The 24,178-nt window shown below is 37.4% G+C and overlaps 1 protein-coding gene across 1 annotated transcript in view; it reads left to right on the top strand.

The window, feature by feature from the left end:
• The window catches only part of WDR88 (WD repeat domain 88), a 209,022-nt gene extending 185,120 nt beyond the window's left edge, over positions 1-23,902 (top strand). Inside the window, exons 9-11 of the mRNA XM_051973764.1 lie at positions 14,779-14,847; positions 20,460-20,552; positions 23,589-23,902. Of these exons, the coding sequence (XP_051829724.1) occupies positions 14,779-14,847; positions 20,460-20,552; positions 23,589-23,753 (327 nt within the window). The 3' untranslated portion in view covers positions 23,754-23,902. The remainder of the gene's footprint in view (positions 1-14,778; positions 14,848-20,459; positions 20,553-23,588) is intronic.
• Positions 23,903-24,178: the final 276 nt, after the last annotated feature.

Below are 24,178 nucleotides of genomic sequence, written 5' to 3'. Positions count from 1 at the left end.
TTAAAGTTGATCACATAATCTTTTTACTGTGTACAATGTTTTCTTGGTTCTGCTTACTTCACTGCATCAGTTCATATACATCCAGGCCTTTCTGAATTCAGTCTACTCATCAATTCTTATAGGACAATAATATTCCATTACATTCATATGCCGTAACTTATTCAGCCATTCTCCAACTGATGGATATCCATATCAACTCAGTTTCCAGTTCCTTGTCCCTACAAAAAGAGCTGCTACAAAAATTTTTGTACATGTAGAATCCCCTCTTTTATGAACTGTTTGGGATACAGACTCAGGAGTGATACTGCTGGTTCAAAGTGTATTCAGCAAAACTTTTGAAGACTTACATATGCCAGATCCCTTGCTTGATTCTGAGGATGGAAAGATAAAAAGCAGATGCAATCTTTTCTCTCATAGAACTTATATTTTAATAGGAAATGTGTGGCAAGTACCCAAAAAAGGGTGATGTCAGAATGAAATAAGGGGAAAGAACATAGGGATTTTGGAAAATTTCAGGAGGAAGAGATCTTTCCAATTTGGAGCTCAGGGTGGAGGGAAAGGCATCATGAAGTATGTGAAATTTGAGCAGGGTCTTGAAGGAAGAAAGAGATATCAAAGACGGTAAGTAAATACAACAGTTTGAGAGAGATTATTGTGCACTGGAATTATTATGTAAGGTTTTATAAAAAAAATAGGACTTGAACTGGAATTTAAAAGATGTTGAGCATTTGATTAAACAGAGGAGAAGATAGAAGACACTCCAGATAGGGCAATAATATGAGCAGAGTCAAACTAGCAAAAAAGTAACTGAGGATACTGGTTTGGTTGTAGATGACCAATGGGAGATATGGCTGGAAGACTGGAGGGAGGCTGCTTAAATACCATAATCCTAGGCTTTTATTCAGGTGACTCTGGTTCTCAGAGAACAGGATAATTGTCTGACTGTCTAGTTTTTTCCAGAAAAGTAAAGAGAATGATCTTTTCTGGTAGAGTTTATTCTTTTCTGAGAATCAGCACTCGTACACATTCATCAAGGCTATACTGTTAGTATCCTTAAAAAGTAAAATGCCTGGCTGGCAGCTAAACTTGGGAGTTTATTGTGTATTGTGGGTTTCTATTTAGTTCATCTTTGCTGAACTTGAAAATATTTCAGGCTTGGAACTAAGTCTTGGAGCAAGAAGATTACATGTAGCAGGAAGGTTACATGTAGAGAGATGTTTGGGAAAGCAAAACCTGTTTCTGACTTTTCTATGTGTTGTTCAGAGAAGGACTCAGTTTGATAATACTCAACCTCATCTGTAAAAACAGAGACAGCTTCTTATAAATAAAGATCCTTTTCAATTATGAATTCCTAAGATCTTGTGAATTATGAAAACTGCAGGATAATAGGTTATGTATATTTTTATAATGGCTTATTAACCCATAGTTAAAGTCTGACCATCAGAAGCAAAGGAAATACCAAACCTGATATGAAAAATAGCCTGTTTTCCTCCAAATAACCTGCAATGTAATAAGTGAAGAAGCCTTCTTTTGAAAAAATTTAGTTTTTAAAAAACAAAAAACAAAAAAATCTACTTTCTCTTCTTTATACCTTCCTCTCTTTATCCACCTTCCCATCCTTGTCAAAAAAAGAAAAGAAAAACTTCTGTTAGAACATGTATGGTCAAACAAAACAAATTTTCAAACTGGACATGTAAAAAAAACAAACTCCCAAACCAAGAAACTATGTCTCCATCTGTAGTATGAGGAAGAAGATCTCTGTATCCTCAAATTTTCCAAAAGCCCTATAATCTTTCCTCCTATTTCATTCTAACTGGTATTATTGAGATGTGAGAAATGAGGGGTGAGAGATTCCTAGGCTGGTGTTGCAGGTTTTTTGCAAAAAAATTCATAGTCCCAAACTGCAGACAACATTTGTGGCAAAAAAATGGGTTTATTACACTGAGAAACAGCTTCTCAGTAGGCTCTTCCAAAAGGAAGAGCCCTACAGGCTCTTCTCCTTCAGTGCCCCTCCCTCCTGGTTGCACTTGGGGCAAGAACCAGGGGGTTTCTTCCAAGGACAGTTTTGGGCCCAATGGCCCTGGCCATGACACCTGAAGATTCCTGTAGTTCCTGGATATGGGCAGCAGCTAAAATGTGGAACTCTTCTCCATTTCTCGCTTTTAACTCTGCAGTCTTCCTCCTCTGCTACAGTTTGGTCCCTATTAATAAAGACTCCAAATGCTATTTCTAACAGCTGAGTTGGAGAAGTTTGAGGATCCAAAGCTGGCTACTACAGTTTCCTCCATATATCTGGGACAGATTGTTTAATATTAACATCTCCCCAAGGAAAGATCAAATTGGAGGGCATTAGCCTTAAACCCCTTAATAAAGTGGGTGGGGTCCTCAGAGTAATGGTCAAGTTTTCCCTTAGTCTGGGAGAGATTTGGCATTGAAAAAGGCACCTGTACCCTGAGTGTCCCTCCTTGAGAGGCTGCTGCTTCTTTCAGGGGGCAGAGGTTAGAAGAGGTGGCTGAATCAGGCGCATGAGGAGGAGAAAAAGAGGTCCCACTCCTTGTATCAGAGGGATTGAAGAGTGGGGGCTGGGAAGTCTCAGGATCTGGTTCAAGAGGTGATGGGGACAGAGATGAAGAAATATTTTCAGACATAAGGTCCTGTCGTTGGTAAGGAGGTGGTTTTGAAAAGGATTTAGAGGGATCCTGTGTCCCTAGAGGAGTAGGTAGGAGGGAGTTATTTAAAAGATTAGTATCTAATTTTGATTTCTCTCCAGTAAATTTTAGCAGCATTGTGCAGTGCTGTTTTAAGTTTTTATCTTTGAGATCTTTTAAGCCAAAATTTTCTGCGTTTAAGAGACATAACATATAGTCTGTAAATAGTGGGAATCAGTGGATGAAGCCTCCCACGATTGCAAAGACAGCCCCCATAGACAGTACGTAATGGAAATGAGCTACGACATAATATGTGCCATGGAGGACGATATCTCGGGATGAATTAGGCTAGTACGATTCCTGTGAGACCTTCAATTGCGAAAAGGAAAATGAAGCCTAAGGCTCATAGTATAGCTGGAGACCATTTAATATTTCCCCCATGAAGTGTGGCTAGTCAGCTAAATACTTTAACACCAGTAGGAATTGCAATGATTATTGTGGCAGATGTAAAATATGCTCGTGTATCTACGTCTAGTCCGACAGTAAATATGTGGTGAGCTCATACGATGAAGCCTAGGAAGCCGATGGATGTTATTGCCCACACTATCCCTATGTAACCAAAAGGTTCTTTTTTGCCTGCATAGTATGTAACAATGTGAGAAATGATTCCAAACCCTGGCAGAATTAAAATATAAACTTCTGGGTGGCCAAAGAATCAGAATAGATGTTGATATAGGATTGGATCTCCGCCTCCAGCGGGATCAAAGAATGTTGTACTTAGGTTGCGGTCAGTTAGGAGTATTGTGAAAGCGGCTGCTAATACAGGTAGAGATAGAAGAAGTAGGACTGCTGTGATTATTACGGGTCAAACGAATAATGGTGTTTGATATTGGAATATTGCAGGGGGTTTTATGTTGATGATCGTTGTAATAAAGTTAATAGCCCCCAGAATGGATGAGATTCCTGCCAGATGAAGTGAAAAGATAGCCAAATGTACAGAGGCTCCTGCGTGAGCAAGATTACCTATTAAAGGGGGGTAGACAGTTCATCCTGTTCCAGCGCCTGCTTCGATTGTTGGGGATGCCAGAAGAAGAAGGAATGATGGTGGAAGTAGTCAGAAACTCATGTTATTCATTCGGGGGAATGCTATATCAGAGGCTCCGATCATTAGTGGTACCAGCCAGTTACCGAAGCCTCCGATTATGATAGGTATAACCATGAAGAAAATTATTACGAAGGCATGGGCTGTAACGATTACGTTGTAGATTTGATCATCACCGATCAGAGTTCCAGGTTGGCCAACCTCTGCTCGGATAAGGAGACTCAGAGCAGTGCCAATTGTGCCTGCTCAAGCACCGAATAGTAGGTATAGAGTCCCGATGTCTTTGTGGTTAGTAGAGAAAAGTCATTGAATAATGAACATAGGTAAAATGGCTGAGGTTAAGCATTGAACTGTAAATTCAAAGACAGAGATTAGTTATCTCTTTTTACCAGGGTAATAAATTGAAGCCAAAAGTCAAGGCGCTTAGCTGTTAACTAAGAGTTAGTGGGATAGATACCCTCCAATTTAGGGGCAGAAGAAGTGTATTGAGAGTTTTCCCCGGAGACACCCGCCTTTTTTTTTTTTTTTTTTTTTTTTACAAGGAGGGTGTTTCCGGATGTGTTCAGAGGCTAGGTGATTTAACACCTGCTTAAGGCTTTGAAGGCCTTTGGTCTGGTTTGATCCTAAGCCTTTGAATGGGCTCTGAAGTATATATTACGTTGAATTGCAAATTCAAAGAAGTAGCTTAGGTGCTGCCGGGGCTTTTAGAGAGCTTAGCTTAATTAGAGTGCTTGATTTGCGTTTGAGTGATGCAAGGTAAAGTCTTGTAGTTCTTAGTTATGATAGTGTAATAAATAGTGGGGTTAGTGGAAGTAGTAGGGAGGAGATGATTGTAGCTGTTGGAATTAATGTAGTGGGTTTTATTGAGTTGTGGTACCACTGTATTTTAGAGTTGTTAGTGGAGGGGAATATGGTGAGGCTGGATGCATAGATAATTCGCATGTAGAAGAATAAATTTAGTAGGGCTGTAAGGGCTATTGTTGTAGTGATAATAAAATTGTCATTTGCGATTAGTTCTTGTAGGATGAGTCATTTAGGTATGAAGCCAGTGAGAGGTGGGAGACCACCTAGGGAGAGTAATATAAGGAGAATAATAATGGTTGTGGGGTGGATTTATTTCATAGGCCTACTAGGGATTTGATTTTGGTAATGTTTGAGAAGTTGAGGGTTATAAATGTGGTAATGGTGGCTATGATGTAGATGGTAAGGTTGAGGATGGTTATGGTTGGGTTAATGTGCACAATAATTGCTATTCAGCCTATGTGAGCGATGGATGAGTAGGCTAGGATTTTTCGTAAGTGGGTTTGGTTTAGCCCTCCTCACCCCCCTAGGATGGCAGATAAGATTGCAAGGGTGGTGAGGATTTTTATATTTAAGCATGGGGCAATTTGGAATAAGATAGCAGTGGGGGCAATTTTTTGTCAGGTTAGGAGAATTATTCCTGTGAGTAGGGAGATACCTTGTGTTACTTGTGGCAACTCAGAAGTGGAATGGAGCGAGGAGGCCTAGTTTGATTGATAGGGCTAAAGTCATTACGATGGAGGCTCATTGGTCAGAGAGTTGAAATAGTGTCCATTGGTTTGTTGATCATGCATTGCAAATAATAGCAAATATTATTATTATAGAGACAGTGGCTTGAGTGAGGAAATATTTTGTGGCGGCTTCTGTAGCGCGGGGATTGTTTGGAGTGGTTATTAACGGGATGATAGCTAGTGTGTTAATTTCTAAACCCATTCAGGCAGTGAACCAGTGGTTGCTGAATAAGGTTAGGCAGGTTCCGATGAAAAGGCTGTGTTAGAACAATGAGTACGTAAGGATTCATTAGTATGGGAAGGGTGTGAACCAACATTTTCGGGGTATGGGCCCGATAGCTTATTTAGCTGACCTTACTAGGATGTGGTGTAATGGAAGCACAAAGGATTTTGAGTCCTTTGGTATGGGTTCGAGTCCTGTTGTCCTAGAAATAAGGGGGCTTGCACCCCTATTTTTTACCCCATCAAGATAACTCTATTCTCAGACATATTTCTATATTTGTGGAGGAATACATGACAAAGCGATAGGAAGGGAGATGAATCATAAGCATATAGCTAATGTTAGAGGTAAGTTTTTTCATAAAAGGTGCATTAGTTGATCATAACGAAAGCGTGGGTAAGAGGTTCAAATTCATAGAAAGGCTATGGTAAGGAGGAGTGTTTTTAGTATAAAGGAAATAGAATTTATGTGGGTGAGGTTAGGGGTGAGAGATGGCCCTAGGAATAGGATAGTTGTGATAAAGTTAATAGCCCCCAGAATGGATGAGATTCCTGCCAGATGAAGTGAAAAGATAGCCAAATGTACAGAGGCTCCTGCGTGAGCAAGATTACCTATTAAAGGGGGGTAGACAGTTCATCCTGTTCCAGCGCCTGCTTCGATTGTTGGGGATGCCAGAAGAAGAAGGAATGATGGTGGAAGTAGTCAGAAACTCATGTTATTCATTCGGGGGAATGCTATATCAGAGGCTCCGATCATTAGTGGTACCAGCCAGTTACCGAAGCCTCCGATTATGATAGGTATAACCATGAAGAAAATTATTACGAAGGCATGGGCTGTAACGATTACGTTGTAGATTTGATCATCACCGATCAGAGTTCCAGGTTGGCCAACCTCTGCTCGGATAAGGAGACTCAGAGCAGTGCCAATTGTGCCTGCTCAAGCACCGAATAGTAGGTATAGAGTCCCGATGTCTTTGTGGTTAGTAGAGAAAAGTCATTGAATAATGAACATAGGTAAAATGGCTGAGGTTAAGCATTGAACTGTAAATTCAAAGACAGAGATTAGTTATCTCTTTTTACCAGGGTAATAAATTGAAGCCAAAAGTCAAGGCGCTTAGCTGTTAACTAAGAGTTAGTGGGATAGATACCCTCCAATTTAGGGGCAGAAGAAGTGTATTGAGAGTTTTCCCCGGAGACACCCGCCTTTTTTTTTTTTTTTTTTTTTTTTACAAGGAGGGTGTTTCCGGATGTGTTCAGAGGCTAGGTGATTTAACACCTGCTTAAGGCTTTGAAGGCCTTTGGTCTGGTTTGATCCTAAGCCTTTGAATGGGCTCTGAAGTATATATTACGTTGAATTGCAAATTCAAAGAAGTAGCTTAGGTGCTGCCGGGGCTTTTAGAGAGCTTAGCTTAATTAGAGTGCTTGATTTGCGTTTGAGTGATGCAAGGTAAAGTCTTGTAGTTCTTAGTTATGATAGTGTAATAAATAGTGGGGTTAGTGGAAGTAGTAGGGAGGAGATGATTGTAGCTGTTGGAATTAATGTAGTGGGTTTTATTGAGTTGTGGTACCACTGTATTTTAGAGTTGTTAGTGGAGGGGAATATGGTGAGGCTGGATGCATAGATAATTCGCATGTAGAAGAATAAATTTAGTAGGGCTGTAAGGGCTATTGTTGTAGTGATAATAAAATTGTCATTTGCGATTAGTTCTTGTAGGATGAGTCATTTAGGTATGAAGCCAGTGAGAGGTGGGAGACCACCTAGGGAGAGTAATATAAGGAGAATAATAATGGTTGTGGGGTGGATTTATTTCATAGGCCTACTAGGGATTTGATTTTGGTAATGTTTGAGAAGTTGAGGGTTATAAATGTGGTAATGGTGGCTATGATGTAGATGGTAAGGTTGAGGATGGTTATGGTTGGGTTAATGTGCACAATAATTGCTATTCAGCCTATGTGAGCGATGGATGAGTAGGCTAGGATTTTTCGTAAGTGGGTTTGGTTTAGCCCTCCTCACCCCCCTAGGATGGCAGATAAGATTGCAAGGGTGGTGAGGATTTTTATATTTAAGCATGGGGCAATTTGGAATAAGATAGCAGTGGGGGCAATTTTTTGTCAGGTTAGGAGAATTATTCCTGTGAGTAGGGAGATACCTTGTGTTACTTGTGGCAACTCAGAAGTGGAATGGAGCGAGGAGGCCTAGTTTGATTGATAGGGCTAAAGTCATTACGATGGAGGCTCATTGGTCAGAGAGTTGAAATAGTGTCCATTGGTTTGTTGATCATGCATTGCAAATAATAGCAAATATTATTATTATAGAGACAGTGGCTTGAGTGAGGAAATATTTTGTGGCGGCTTCTGTAGCGCGGGGATTGTTTGGAGTGGTTATTAACGGGATGATAGCTAGTGTGTTAATTTCTAAACCCATTCAGGCAGTGAACCAGTGGTTGCTGAATAAGGTTAGGCAGGTTCCGATGAAAAGGCTGTGTTAGAACAATGAGTACGTAAGGATTCATTAGTATGGGAAGGGTGTGAACCAACATTTTCGGGGTATGGGCCCGATAGCTTATTTAGCTGACCTTACTAGGATGTGGTGTAATGGAAGCACAAAGGATTTTGAGTCCTTTGGTATGGGTTCGAGTCCTGTTGTCCTAGAAATAAGGGGGCTTGCACCCCTATTTTTTACCCCATCAAGATAACTCTATTCTCAGACATATTTCTATATTTGTGGAGGAATACATGACAAAGCGATAGGAAGGGAGATGAATCATAAGCATATAGCTAATGTTAGAGGTAAGTTTTTTCATAAAAGGTGCATTAGTTGATCATAACGAAAGCGTGGGTAAGAGGTTCAAATTCATAGAAAGGCTATGGTAAGGAGGAGTGTTTTTAGTATAAAGGAAATAGAATTTATGTGGGTGAGGTTAGGGGTGAGAGATGGCCCTAGGAATAGGATAGTTGTGATAGCATTTATAGCAATAATATTTGCGTACTCAGCTAGAAGAATATAGCAAAAGGGCCGGCGACATACTCTACACTGAAGCCTGATACTAGTTTGGATTCTCCTTCAGTTAGGTCAAAGGGTGCTCGGTTTGTCTCTGCTAGTGTAGAGAGATACCATATTATGGCAAGAGGCCATGTAATGATAAGTCATCAGTTTTCTTGAGTAATTGAAAGTGTTTTTAGGGTGAATGAGCCATTGATTAGTATAAGAGGAGGATGATAGCTAGTGATACTTTGTATGAGATTGTTTGTGCAACTGCTCGTAGGGCCCCGATTAGGGCGAATTTTGAGTTGGATGCTCATCCCGATCATAAAATTGAATATACGGATAATCCTGATAGAGAAAGGACGAAGATGAGCCCCAGGTTGAGGTCTAGAAGTGTATTAGGTATGGGTAAAGGTGTTCAGATTGTAAGGGCAATAGATAAGGCTAGGATGGGTGCTATAATGAATATTGAGACAGAAGAGGTTAGTGGACGAAGGGGTTCTTTGGTGAACAACTTCACTGCGTCGGCAAATGGTTGTAGAAGGCCGTAGGGCCCGATGATATTTGGGCCTTTTCGGAATTGCATGTAGCCTAACACTTTTCGTTCAAGGAGTGTTAGAAAGCGACTGCTAGGAGAATCGGGATAATATAAAGGAGAAAATTAAGTGTGAACTTTCTTTAAGAAGAGGGTTTGAACCTCTAGTAGTAGAGGCTTAAACTTTATGCAATTACCAACTCTGCCACCTTAAAAACCCTCTTCTTGGGGAGAGATAGAGATTGAATTAGGATATTGAGATGGTTTCATATGTTGGTTCTAGGGCTTATCAGGGACGTTGGCCCTATTTCTCTTGTCCTTTCAACTGGGAGAAATAAACTTACAGATAGAAACCGACCTGGATTTCTCCGGTCTGAACTCAGATCACATAGGACTTTAATCGTTGAACAAACCTTTAATAGTGGTTGCACCATTTGGATGTCCTGATCCAACATCGAGGTCGTAAACCCTAATTTTTGATATGGGCTCTCAAATAAGATTGCGCTGTTATACCTGGAGTAGCTTGTTCCGTTGATCAAAAGATGGGTCAATTACTGGTATTAATACACTTAGATTGGTTAATCTAGGTTATAATCATTCGGAGGTTGTTTTATGTTCCGAGGTCACCCCAACCAAAGACTTTAACTCAGTGGCTTTTACAGTTTGTTATGACGGGTTAAATAGAAATATGAGTGATCCACTTTGCCCTCCTAAAAGAACCTCGATTCCTCCCTATCTCACCCCTAAATGAAAACAACCCAAACCTAATTAATCCTGTTATACGACTGGCTTTAGGAAGTGTTCTCGCAGGGTTCCTACTAACAGTGAACATTCCACCCACATCTATAATCCCAATAACCATACCCGCCTTAACAAAACTCTCAGCCCTAATAGTAACAATACTTGGGATGCTAACCGCCATAGAACTTAATACACTAACAAACAAAATACCAATAAAACTCTTAATACACACGCACAACTTCTCAAACATGCTAGGATACTTTACACATATCTTCCACCGACTAAACCCCTTAACAAGTCTTCAAATAGGTCAACACATTGCTACCATACTAATTGATATAAGCTGGTACGAGAAAACAGGACCTAAAAGTCAAGCTGATTTCCATAGTACCATAGCATCAACTACTGCTTCCACCCAAAAAGGGCTTATTAAATCTTACTTCTTATCCTTTATAATCTCTATAGCACTTATCCTACTTACCATAAACTAAAGATCTCGAATAACTTCTAAAACTACTAGAATAGTAATAAACAAAATCCAACCCAGCAGCACTCTTGCTCACCCCCCACAACCATATAATAAAGACACCCCATTTCAATCCTGGCCCACACAATAATTACCTAATGAATCAAACACCTCAATAGCCGTAACAATCTCAATCTCCCCAGACATCATAAATCAAACCACTTCTATCAACAAAGTTAACAACAACATACTAAAAGCCACCAAATTACCTACTCAACTCTCAGGGTACTCCTTCGTAGCCATAGCTGCAGTATAACCAAACACCACCAATATTCCCCCCAAATAAATCAAAAACACAATCAACCCCCAAAAAGTACTATTTAAACTCACAACAATAGCACAACCCAAACCCCCACTAACCACAAGACTTAACCCTCCATATACAGGAGATGGTTTAGAAGCAAAAGCAACAAACCCAAAAATTAATAACAAGGACAATAGAAAAATTATTATCATTTCCATAGCAGTTTCAGTATGGACTCTCACCATAACCAATGGCATGAAAAACCATTGTGGTACTTTAACTACAGAAACCAATCTACGTAAAACTCACCCACTTATAAAAATTATCAACCACTCATTCATCGACCTCCCTGCACCTTCCAAAATCTCTGCCTGATGAAACTTTGGATCTCTACTAGGGGTATGCCTAATCATCCAGATCCTAACAGGCTTCTTTCTTGCAATGCACTATACCTCAGATACCCTCACTGTCTTCTCCTCCGTGGCCCACATTTGTCGAGACGTCAACTACAGCTGACTAATCCACAAACTTCGTGCCAATGGAGCCTCAATATTTTTCATATGCCTTTTTTTCCATGTCGGCCGAGGAATCTATTACGGATCTTATCTCTATAAAGAAACATGAAACATTGGGGTAATCCTACTTCTAATTGTAATGGCAACCACATTCGTAGGATACATTCTCCCATGAGGCCAAATATCATTCTGAGGCGCTACTGTCATCACTTATCTCCTATCAGCCATCCCTTACATTCGCACCACTTTAGCCGAATGGATCTGAGGTGGTTTCTCAGTAGATAAAGTCACCCTGACCCGATTCTTTGCATTCCACTTCATCCTCCCATTTATTATCACAGCACTAGCCATCGTCCACCTCCTTTTCCTATATGAAACAGGCTCTAATAATCCTTCAGGCATTAACCCAGACTCAGATAAAATCCCCTTCCACCCCTACTACACCATCAAAGACGCCCTAGGAATAATCCTACTGCTTCTCGTACTCCTAGTACTAGCCTTATTCTCACCAGACTTACTTGGAGACCCAGACAACTTTTCACCAGCCAACCCCCTAAATACCCCACCTCACATCAAACCAGAATGATACTTATTTGCCTACGCAATTCTCCGATCAATCCCCAACAATCTAGGAGGAGTTCTTGCTTTACTAGCCTCTATCCTAATCCTTCTAATCATCCCACTACGTCACACAGCCAATCAACGAAGCATGATATACCGACCAGTCTCTCAAACCCTATTCTGAATCCTCACCGCCAACCTAATCACACTCACCTGAATTGGAGGACAGCCCGTAGAACAACCATTCATTATTATCGGCCAACTAGCCTCTATACTCTACTTCCTCCTAATCCTCGTCCTTATATCCCTTGCAGGCCTATTTGAAAACCATATACTAAAACCTAAGTGAAGAGTCCAAGTAATTTAACCAAAATACTGGCCTTGTAAGCCAGCTATGAAGGTAAAACTCCTTCCTGGGACCCATCAGGAAGAAGGCACTACCCCCCACCATCAACACCCAAAGCCGATACTCTATTTAAACTACTTCCTGCGCACCTGAAAAAAATTCTTTTTTCTTTACAAAATTCAATTTATATACTATCTCAGTATTAATTTTTTTTTACCAAATGAAAAATTTATTACATAATATTTATGTTACCAGACATATACAGGACATTTATACCCAAACCCCCACCATATAAGCATGTAATTTACATATAATGTAATAACAAATATTTATGTATATAGAGCATGCATTTATAGTCCTCTATCATATAATAATATACATATTAAATAAGTATTACTAAAGACATTAATATAAATATTACTATATATCATTAAATACATGTATATCTTTACCTTATATATCATATAGTACATAATACATAATATATATATATATATATAATACATAAGACATAACATGTTGGCGTACATAGACATTACATCCATGAATCATGATCACCTAAGCTATTTCCTCTAGCATATCATCAACTTTAGGAATACCTTTATCCTCCACTCACGAGAGATCAGCAACCTGCCATCTGAAGATACACTATCCTTCAGAGCAAGCCCATAATCTGCAGGGAAGAACCTTAGTTCCCCTGACTAGCTACTGGTTGCTACTTCAGGCCCATTCATTCCTATTTCAGCTCAACCATGCTTTTCGTGGAGGCATCTGAGATGGTAACAGTGCAGTTTGGCCTCATATTGTGGCATCTCTAGCGATTACGATGGCATAAGGTAGAATCCTTAGGAATAGAGACAGAGATAGTTTGTCCCGTTTTTTTTGTCACAAGTCTTAGATTTTCCTGTCTATAATGCCCCATCCTCTCAGGCATCCCTATGGAGGGAGACAGGTGACAGAAGTTTCTTGATTAAGGGTACTTCTGTTAAAAGACCCAGGAACTCCAAATCTAGGCATCCCTAGGCAAGGAAGTCTGCTGAGTGTAAAGCTCCTGGGTATTTGGGTGTCCTAGCTATAGAATAGACAACAGCAAGAGAAGGCTTACTTTGGTCAAAATTTCAGGGATCTCCGTATGGGCCATCAAATGTTGAGGTGCGAGAAATGAGGGGTGAGAGATCACCGATGTCTCAGGTTTTTTGCAAAAGAATTCACAGTCCCAAACTGCAGGCAACATTTGTGGCAAAAAATTGGTTTTATTACACTGAGAAACAACTTCTCAGCAGGCTCTTCCAAAAGGAATTTAGCAAAAGTAGATTTTTGGCAAAGATGGGTTTACACTGAGAAATAACTTCTTCAGTGGGCCAAATCCTGAAAGGAATTTTAGCAAAGGTTTTGGGTGCAGAGTCATTTTTTTATTAGCCTTCTAAGATTTGAGGATATGGAAATTAAAGGCTAATTTTCAATTCAATAAAGTGTGATGATTATTTCCCAGACCAAAATGATTATCAGATCAATTGGATATGGGCAATTCTCATGGGAAACCAGGTAGCTTTCCCAAGGGAGATTCAGGTGGGTGGAGATCATTTCCAGGAATTTCCCCAGGCCAGATGGCCCACCCTCCACAAAGATCAAGGAGAGACAGAATCCTTATTTGTGTACTTGTCACATCTTCCCTAATAAATTGTAAGTTCCTTGAGATAAAGGTTTGCATTTGCTTTCATCTTTCTATCAGGATCAGGCATCTGATAAATGCTTCAAAAGTTTTGTTGAATTGAACTATACAACTTCTCTATCAAGAGATGTGTAGCATGTTTCACTTTGAGTTGTCTGAAGTCATAATTGGTCACTGTGTTGATCAGAGTTCCTAAGTTTTTCCAAAAGTTGTTTGTCTTTACAGTTATGTTATTGTATAAATTATTGTATAAATTATATATAAATTATATCTTCTGCTCACTTTACTTTGTATCAGTTAATGCAAGTCTTCCCAGGTTTCTTTGAAGCCATTCCCTTCATTATTTTAATTTCAACATTAAAAGTAAGAAATATATTTTTAAAAAATGAATATTAATTATACCTAGCAACTCAAGCTAAAAGTTCTTCTTGCAACTGAACCTTTAGCAAACTGTGAGGCAGAAATAAAGATTGAAATATAATAATCTTAAGAGCTAAAATGGATGAAGTTGTTGGATGAAGAATTGGATATTTCAAAATCAGGAGTACAGTATTAAGCTTAATAGACTAAGTAGTCTTAGTCACTTTTGTCTCCAAAGGAACCTCTAATAATATATTAATTTGGTGGAAGTAGTGCATTACCTCTTCTTGGAAATCTTCAACTCAAGGTTGTAGGATCATTTATCTGGGCTGTTTAAGGAAAATTCTTGTTTAACTACTGATTGGGCTAAGTGGTTTCTGTTTCTGAGATTCTGTGATTATAATTGTAAATCCTTTCCTCCTACACTGTATCAGCCTTTAGATAATTTGAATGTTAGCATGAATGACAATTGCAGGGTTTTTGCAAGTTTCTTTTAAAAAGGCAGGTTTACAGAAATATTGGTTAAACACTCCTTTCCTCTTCATCTATTTTTCAGAATTAGTATGTAGTATTTTCAAAAAAAATTCAAGAAGTATAATTTTAATATTTCTTTTAAGCCTTTAATGTTTCTGTATCATGAAAAATAGCTTTGATTAAGCAAAAGAAGCAGAATTCATTGCTTTCATTTCAAGTGTAAGGTCATTATGAGAGTTACTGATACTGATTTTATTCTGTTATAAAAGTAAGAAAATTTTTACTTTGGGGTTCAGTTATGTTTCACTTTCCTGCAGGGACATGGAGACTGGGTGATGGATGTTGAAATTAGCAAAAACCAAAAATGGGTTATTTCTGCTTCAAAGGTAAAACTTACAAATATTTCATTGATTTCAAGTCTCTATTAGCCAAAAGCAATACTCTGTCTGTGTGTGTGTGTGTGTGTGTGTGTGTATGTGTTGTGTGAAGGGAAATTTCTTTCATAGCAGGTAGGACAACTAATACAGAGAGTCAATTTTAATATAGATGAGTGGGAAGAGAGCAAATGAGCTTTTTAGTTGTGAAAACCCACTGCAGAGATTCAGGGGAGAACTCTAAGTCTCTTTGTACCTACAAATTCAATCCAGATTTATTCATTCTTAGGCTATATTAATGACATTGGCTGACTTAAAATACTTTTATTTAAAATCATAGAAAGTAAAGGTAGGAAGGAACTTAGAGGTCATTTTTTCTTTAATGATTTGTAAAGAAATGTTTATACAGACATAAAACAATTTCTTGGAACCTTCCCCATTGCAAAGATTCTTGGAAAGATTCAATCATTTTCTAGAGAATTCAGTAGTTTTCTTAATTACTCAATAAGCCTAGTCTTTGTGTCGTCTCTTCTTCTTGGTTAAGTAATTCACAATACACATATACCTCTTTGAAAAGAGGGCAAAAGAAGGGATTCAATTCAATTAAACTCAGCAAGAATTTATTAAACACCTACTATGTACAAAGGATTGTATGGAGTTGGTACTGGGGAAACAAAGACAAAAGCAGTAAAATAGTTCTTTTCTCTTGTAACAATTAAAATTAAGATAGACTGAGATACAAAGTTTTGATTATGATCAATTTATCTTTATTTATTTATTTATTTTTATTATGGCTTTTTATATACAAAACATATGCATGGATAATTTTTCAACATTGACTCTTGCAAAAATTTCTGTTTCAACTTTTCCCCTCCTTCCCTCCACCCTCTGCCCTAGATGGCAGGTAGTCCCATTCATGTTAAATATGTTAAAGTATATGTTAAATACAATATATGTGTACATATTTACACAGTTATCTTGTGGCACAAGAAAGATCGGATTTAGAAAGAAGGTAAAAATAACCTGAGAAGAAAAAACAAAAAAGCAAACAAACAATAACAAAGAGTAGAAATGTTATGTTGTGGTCCATACTCATTTCCCAGTGTTCTTTCTCTGGGTGTAGCTGGTTCTGTTCATTACAAATCAATTGGAACCGATTTGGATCCTCTCATTGTTGAAGAGGGTTATGTCCATCAGAATTGATCATCATATAGTATTGTTGTTGAAATGTATAATGATCTCCTGATTCTGCTCATTTTACTCAGCATCAGTTCATGTAAGTCTCTCCAAGCCTTTCTGTATTCATCCTGCTGGTCATTTCTTATAGAATAATAATATTCCATAACATTCATATACCACAATTTATTTAGCCATTCTCCAATTGATGGGCATCCATTCAATTTCCAGTTTCTAACCACTATGAAAAGGGCTACCACAAACATTTTTGCACATATGGATCCCTTTCCCTTCTTTAATATATGATCAATTTCTTAATAAAGTAGAATTTGCCAATAAATAGAATTTTAGCTTCCCCAGCAAATCTAAGACCTTGAATGAGGGAAACAGCTCTCTTCTATAATTTTGGGTAGTACAGAAAAATAGGAAGGATAGCATCATGGATGGGAGAGAATATGATTGAATGGAAGTTGGGAATGAGGGACAGCAACAATGCTCCTCTTTTCCTCTTGTGACTAAGAAATGTTAATTGTTTGAGTCCAGCTAAATATGACTTAGGTAGTTATAGGTGAAATCAAATAACTATAAATAGTGTCAATTAAAAAAGACAATCAATCTGGGAGGCATACAATGTGTACATAAGCAAATATAAAGTATATGCAAAGTAGTTTCTAGAGTGAAAGTAACACTAATAGTTGTAGTAATTTATGAGTCAGAGGGAGATAGTCTGAGTTTATTGACTTTTAAGAGATAAAGGGAAGAGAAGGGGACATTCTATTACAGGAGACATCTTTTGTAAAGGATGGAATACTAGGTATAGAAATTAGCAATTAAGTAAGCTTGACTGCAATGTAATAGACATGAGAGGGAGTAATGGGAAATTTCTGCAAAAAATAGGGGAATGACATGCTCAAAATTGTGTTTTAAAAATTTCATTTTTGTGATTTGTGTGGAATTGTGTGAAATTGTGTGAAAGTTGAAAGGAGAGGAGAAAGATTGAAAGACAAGAGACCAATAAAGGAGAATGCTGCAGTATTTCAGGTGAGAAGTGATGACAGCCTTAAGGAAAGGAGGCATTCTAATGAATGAAGAGGCTGTAAGGTAGAATCCACAAACAACTGTTGCTTATGGAGAATGAGGAAGAGTTAAGAATAACTCTTAGTTTGCAAATCTGGTTGACTAGGATGGTGATGTCTTTAAGAAAAATTTGGAAGGTAAGAGGAAGAATGCATTTAGGAGTAAAGAGTCCCATTTTGATCATGTTAATTTTGCAATGCCTATAAGGTATATAAGAATGGTCATCTGATAGGTATATAAGAATGAGCTCAGGAAACAGATGGAAAGCTGGTTATGTAGATTTGGGAGTCATCAATTGAGAAATGATAATTGATCCAATATGAATTTATGAGATTACTGAAGTCTCAAAATAGAACAACATATACCCCAAACTTAAGAGGTAGGGTATAGATGATAATTCCACAAATGAGATAGAGGAGAATTCCAAAAAGAAGACAGAGAGTGAATTCAGAAGTGAAAAATTCAGACAGTGAAGAAGAGGATCAAGAGACAGTGATGTCATAAAACCCAATAAAGGAAAGAATATTTAAGAGGATGGGATGTTCAATAATGTCAAAAGCTGCAGAGAGTGCAAGGAAGAGGAAAAAACATTTTTTAGGGCTTTTCATAGTTGTCAGAACATTGTAGGCATTTAATAAAAGTTTGTTTGATTGATTTAGCTGTTGAGATTGTTGGTAACTTTAAAAGAGAACAAGTTCTATCAAGGGCAAGGAGCATCATCAGCTATATTTCAAGGGAATAAGGAATAGGAAATAAGGATGATATAAAAGAAATTTCAAGATCTAGACTTGGGAAAAGAGAGGGATTTTAAACTATTTGGCTTTTTCTCCCCAGTAAAATAGGTAAGGTCCTTTGCTGAGATTACACAAATAATTTGAGGAGAAAAGAAGTTTATAACAGTTGTATATAATGTGAGTCTATTCAGGAAAAATAAAAGGATTGCTATGTATTAGTGAGGGTTCAATTGAAATAAGACAACAAAAATATGTAGCTTCATCTTGTGACTTTTTCTAGCATCCAAATTAAAGTTAAGATGGATTGTAGGGATAATCAGGGTTGGAGCTTGGAAAAATATAAACATCAATAGGATAAGGGAATAAAGGATTTATATGGTAGAACACTGTATAAAATTGAATTAAGTATGGGGGGGTCAAGATTCTGAAAAGAAGAAAATAAATTATTCAGTAAATATTGATTAAATACCTTCTATGTGTCAGACACTGGACTAAGTGCTTGGGATACATAGATAAGCAAAGAATAGAACCTGCCCTTAAGGAACTTATGTTAGGGCATAAGTTAAGGCAGTACATAAAATAAAGCCAAAAAGATGGAGGGGGTGGAGGGAAGATATCCAGTCAGGGCCATGATGAAGAAGTCTGGAAGAGGGCAGCCTAGAGACAAATGAAGAAATAACTGGGCTTAGATATCCTACATAAATGGAGAAAAGTAAGTATAGAACAGGGGGGGTGGTAGACTGAGAAGGGGTAGAAAGTGACTGGATGTGCTATTGAGGTTGAAGAGAAAGAGGGCAACAGAGGGAAAGATGGATGAATAGGAGATTGTAGTCATAGAAATTTCAGATTTCTGGATCATGGAAAGTGAATATTTTTGGCATATTGAAGTACCCAAATGTAAAAGCAGGGGATGGGATGATAAGGAAGATTGTGAGTCCAATGCTGACCTCTTTGGGAAAGGAGAGAGAATGATCATGGCACCAATAAAAATAGCAAATGAGATTTTAATAGAGTAACATAGATGATTAGGATAAACTTCATAGGCAGAGAGTTACTCAGAAATGTGGCAAAGGAAGGATATATAAATGGCAATGATTAGTGAAGTAAGCAAGAAGATTGTCTACTCGTCATCCTAGCTTAGTATGTTGATGGACATGATAAAAAGTACATCCAGAATTAGGGAGAGTAGTTAAGGATTCCTGTGGGAGGAAGACTGCAAGAAGATAGAATGAGTATGAGAGGAAGAGATCAAACATGAAAGAAAGTTTATTAAAACACAATAAAGATTTTCTATGGGCATTATGAAAGCAGGGAGTAGAACAAAAGACTTGGGATGGGTAGATCTAGGATGGATGGTAATGAAGGAGTAGAAAATTATAACAAGAGGACCAGAGTTTCTAGTTTTCATCTTGGTATATGGCAACACTCAAGGATTTGAAGCAAGGGGAAAGGGACTTCCTTTACTAGTCAAAAACAGTTGATTATTTCATCCTTCCCAATATGAAAAACCCTCAGGTTATGATGGGAGAGTTTGAATTGATAATGATATAATTAAATCATTAGAAGTTGACCAAGAATCACCTATGAAGAATAATGTAGCAAGTTCTGGGATTTTTTTCTTCTTAAAATTTAAGTCTAATATAGAATGGTTTGAGAATTTAAAAAAATTTTCACCCTTAAAACTGAAAAACTTAAAATGGTTCTATAGATACAACTCAGTAAAGTGCTTTTTGAGCCAATAGCATTATTTTTTTGGCTTGTAATAGACCTTTAGTTAGGAAGTTATTTCCTAATAACCACAATTCTTTTTTCTTTCTTTTTGTTGTTATTGTCTATTTTTATTGCCAAAATTTTGTGGAAAACTTCATTTTATTACTGCAGAGAATAATAAACACTACAAGCAACACACTAAATATCTAGTATATTCTTGGGAATGCTGTAAATTGGAATCAGAACTTGGTTAGCCAAAGTAAACCTTTTAGTATGGTCATAGATATAGCTGTGCACCAGAAGCAGGGATTCCTTAGGTTAGGTATAGTTTAAAACATCACTTTGGTACCAGCCTGGCTAGGGTGCCATTTATTCAATGTCACTTGGATTCTTGGATCAACCAAAAACCACAAAGTGTCCCCAGTTAGCCATAATAAAATTCTTCTGGAAATTATTTCTGGCAATGGCAAAGAAGTAGGAAACTGAAATCACTTTCCAATGCCCTTAAACCCCTTCCCTTGCAGCCCTGCAGATAGTACGTCCTGAGATATCCCTACCACCCTGCTCATGGTCTTTGATGTCCAAAGTGCTTAACTTCACATAGAATAATTCCGGTTTCCAAAATGAATAGTACCCAGAGTATTTCCTTATGTCTTTACACTGGTATACACTAGAAAAGCAATCCTACCCTATCTTTTGACCATTCTTTAATTATTTGGAAATTCCTATGCTATAGTGAAAGTGAACAGCCCAGGAGTTAAAAGAAGTGGGTCCAACTTTAGTTTCACCAGTAATTATCTGTGTGACCTGGAATATATTAGTTACATTTTTGGGCTTTACTCATGTTCTTTATCTGTGAAATGTTGTTTATTTTCTTAAAACAGGATGGTCTCTTCTATGTGATGAATATTGTTTTTGTAATTTTAGGATACTAGTCTAAGACTGTGGAACATTGAAAATGTTGATCAAATTCCTTTGTTTGTGGAATATAGGAGATCCCATGGTTTCTACAGAATTCAGGTTAGTATCAAAGGAAATGAAGCTTAATGTTGTCTCCCTTTTCCTGGTTTCATAAATCATCTTAGAGAAAAAAGAGGCACAATTAGAATTTACAAGAACCAGGATAACTTAGATCTATAGTGATATTATTTATTTTATCTATTCTTTCTTTTCTTTTTCTTTTAAAATATTTTATTTTTCCAAATACATGTAAAGAAAGTTTTCAGCGTTCATTTTCATAAGACTTTGTGTTCCAAATTTTTTCCTTCCCTCCCTCATTTCCCTCCTCCCCAAGACAGCAAGCAATCTGATATAGGTTAAATATGTACAATCCTTTAAAATATATTTTCATGATTTATAGTGATTTAAAAAAAATTTACCCTCTTATTCTCAGGTGACATTTCTTTCTCTTATCTCTAAAAAGAGCAGTGGTTCTGGAGTCAGAAGACCTGGATTAAAATTCTGACTGATGATAATAACTATATGGTGACTGAAAGAGTTGAATTAGAGACTCAGAAGTCCTTTGCAGCTCCAGTTGTATGAGGCTATGACTTCATTTTCCTTGTAAATAGACTCAGTCTCCAATTATATGGATCAATGTGTGTGTGTGTGTGTGTGTGTGTGTGTGTGTGTGTGTGTGTGTTTATCCAAGGAATTAATCAGACATCTTACACTCACAGTCATGTCTCCAGGGTCATATTGAAATTGAGGTCAGTGATCCTTCAACATCCTGTTAAAGGTGTCTTTGCCATTGTCAATAAAGCTTTTTTACTGCAGCCTTTTTCCTCTCCAGACCTATTAGAGCTATTAAACTGCCTGACTGATGCATATTTGCTCTTCCTATGAAATCTTGCTTCTCTGGAACACCTCTTCAGGTGTGGGTGGAAGGGTAAAAGTAGTCCATCTTGTGATTTCTGGTATCAGCTGGTTAGTACTTCAGATACGCCAAGACTGATGGCACCCTCTGCCACCCCAGAGCCAGCCAGCCGTGAAGAAGTAGGGCCTCCTGGTCAGGAGCCAAGAGCAGACTTTACAACATGTTGAACAGCTGCCTCTGAGTTTCCAAATCTTTTTTTTTTTTTTGAAAGTTAATTAGGTGTTTCTTTAGTTCCTTTCATAGGGACAGAATAGGGTTTTGGATTTGGAAGTAAAGTGCTAGAAATGATGGCTAGAACATTTAGGATTAAGGTGTTTAAACAATATTTGTGTGACTTGGTTTATAATGATTAAAGCTAGAAAAAAATGTTTATTTTTTTATGAACACCTATAGAAGTTAGTAAAATACAAAACCAGAAAATACAATTATGTATAATATGTGTACATAATTGTGTGTTTCTCTCTCCCCCCTACTAATTTTTCAAAGGGAATGTGGCAGGGTAGGAGAGTTTAGAGAAGGGAGGCAAAATTTTACAAGGTAAAAAGGTATCACCTACCCAAAGCTTAAGTTTAGTGTACACAATTTAACTCATTGTGAGGAAAATCTGTGTAACTCTGGAGTTCTTACGCTGAGATTTATGATCTTTTAAAAAATCAACAACTCTTTCTAATTACATTTTATTTTCAAATGAAGATCTGCCTTCTTTCCCTCTCACTATCCCCTCCTAATCCCTTCTACTCAGAAAATACAAAAACCCAGAACCTCTATTACACATATGTCTAGTCAAACAAAACAAATTTTCAGCATTGGCCATATCCCCCAAAATATCTTAATCTATACTCTGATTATATCACTTCCCTATCAGAGGTGATCAGCATGAGTCATCTGGGATTATAGTTAGCCATTATCTTGATTGGAATTCCCAAGTTTTTCAAAGAAAACTATTTCTATATAATTTTTATATAGCAATTATACAGCAATTAATATTATATGCAATATAATATTATATACTATATACAGCAATTAATATTATCCTGAGAAGGGTTCCATCCATATATTTCACCAGATTGATAGCCAGAGGGGTTCTTGGCACAAAAAGAGTTAAGAACCCCTGCTCTAGAATTAGTATTTTCTACAAAAATGTTGCCAAATTGATTCAAATTGAGTTCAAAATAAGAGGGAATTATAGAATTCTGGAAAAATCAAATAGATCATTTAGTTTGCCTTAGCTTCATTTCACAGATGAGGAAACTGAGGTCTAGGAAGTATGTGATGGTTTGAAAAGAGCTGAGGTATTGGGATAAAAAGATGTGTTCAAATTCTGATTCAATACTTTGGGCAAAAAAAAAATCACTTCCTCTCTTTGAGCCCATTTTTTCATCCATAAAATGGGCATAATATTATCATGCTACTTACCTCACAGAGCTCTATAATGGGGAAAAGTATATACCTTGAAGTACTTGTGAAGTAGGTCAAGGTTATTGCTCCTATTTCCATTAAAAACTCACAGCAGCACCAGAATTATAATTTACATCTCCTAATTTCCATAGTAGGTCTCTTCCTACTATATAATATTGGCTAGAGCCTTCCTCAGAATAAGTCAAACATGTTTCTTTGATGCTGGTCCATCAAATATCATAGACAAATATCAAACTATTCAGGATTATGGGAGATTCGGTTTCCATCATATAGTCTCGGGTCACACCACATAGTACCAAATAAAGGTTGTCTTGGAAATTTTCTGATATGGTTTGGGCAATGCTAATAACTGTAATGGATAATCTGGGAACAGAAAGTCATTGTTCTGGCAGTAGAGTACTGGAAATGTTTAACAACTGGCTCTCTGAAAAAAATAGTATGCATGACACACTTTTAAGTTTAATCTGCATTATAAATATTTTCTTTTTCTACTTCTTAAGCTTAAACAATGAACAAAACGATAAATCAAGCCATGATTTATATTCTTTGTTGGTGTCTGAGATGTAGATCTCCACACTGAAAATTTAACAATCAATCAGAAATTTGAGCCTTCTTCAAGCTGGTTTTAGCATACTCCCGAGACTTGATCTCCAAAAGTGATTAGATTATAAAAATATATTTAAATTCAGCAGTTAAGAGATATACTTGTTTGTTACCTCTGATTGATATGTCCTCTCTAATATTCAAATATTTTATAACAGTGTGAAAAATGTAAACGACCTTTCTCACTCCCACAAGCTGAAGATGAAGAATTTGAACCACCAACCCAATGTGTATTTTGTCGATTGGCTTCTTCAAAATATTCTTTGCCAATTTCATCTGAACTTTATGAAGATGAGAAAGATGTCCAGAAGAAAGAGAAGTGAAGTCTGTCTGTACCACTCTGGGGTATGCATGTGGTTTGTAAAACCCAGCTTCCACATGAGTCCTGAATGAGTAAACAGGACAGGTTAGTCTTGGGTAAAGCACAGAACAGAACAGTGGTGACCCTCTTCTGGAATAAATGATTTATTTAAATATACAGATATAATAACTAGATTTCTTTGAGGGAAAAATTGAATATGAACTTTGAAAATTATTATACTTTGATTATAGAAATTTTAACTATTACTGGTAAAAGATGAAATAACAGGAAACAAAGGTCTGAGCTTCCAACCATAAAGGTTTGTTAAGCAACACATGCCAATTACATAACAAATCAGGATCAGACCTCCACAGCTTTGGCACTGGACCCTGAATAGGGAGGGGGGCAAATTTTAATTCATTAAAACAAATCAAATAAGACCAATTA

Source organism: Antechinus flavipes, chromosome 2 (assembly GCF_016432865.1).
Source record: "Antechinus flavipes isolate AdamAnt ecotype Samford, QLD, Australia chromosome 2, AdamAnt_v2, whole genome shotgun sequence".
Classification (NCBI taxonomy): domain Eukaryota; kingdom Metazoa; phylum Chordata; class Mammalia; order Dasyuromorphia; family Dasyuridae; genus Antechinus; species Antechinus flavipes.
The sequence above is the reverse complement of the archived record's forward strand: the minus strand, read 5'-3'. Positions and strand labels throughout refer to the sequence as shown.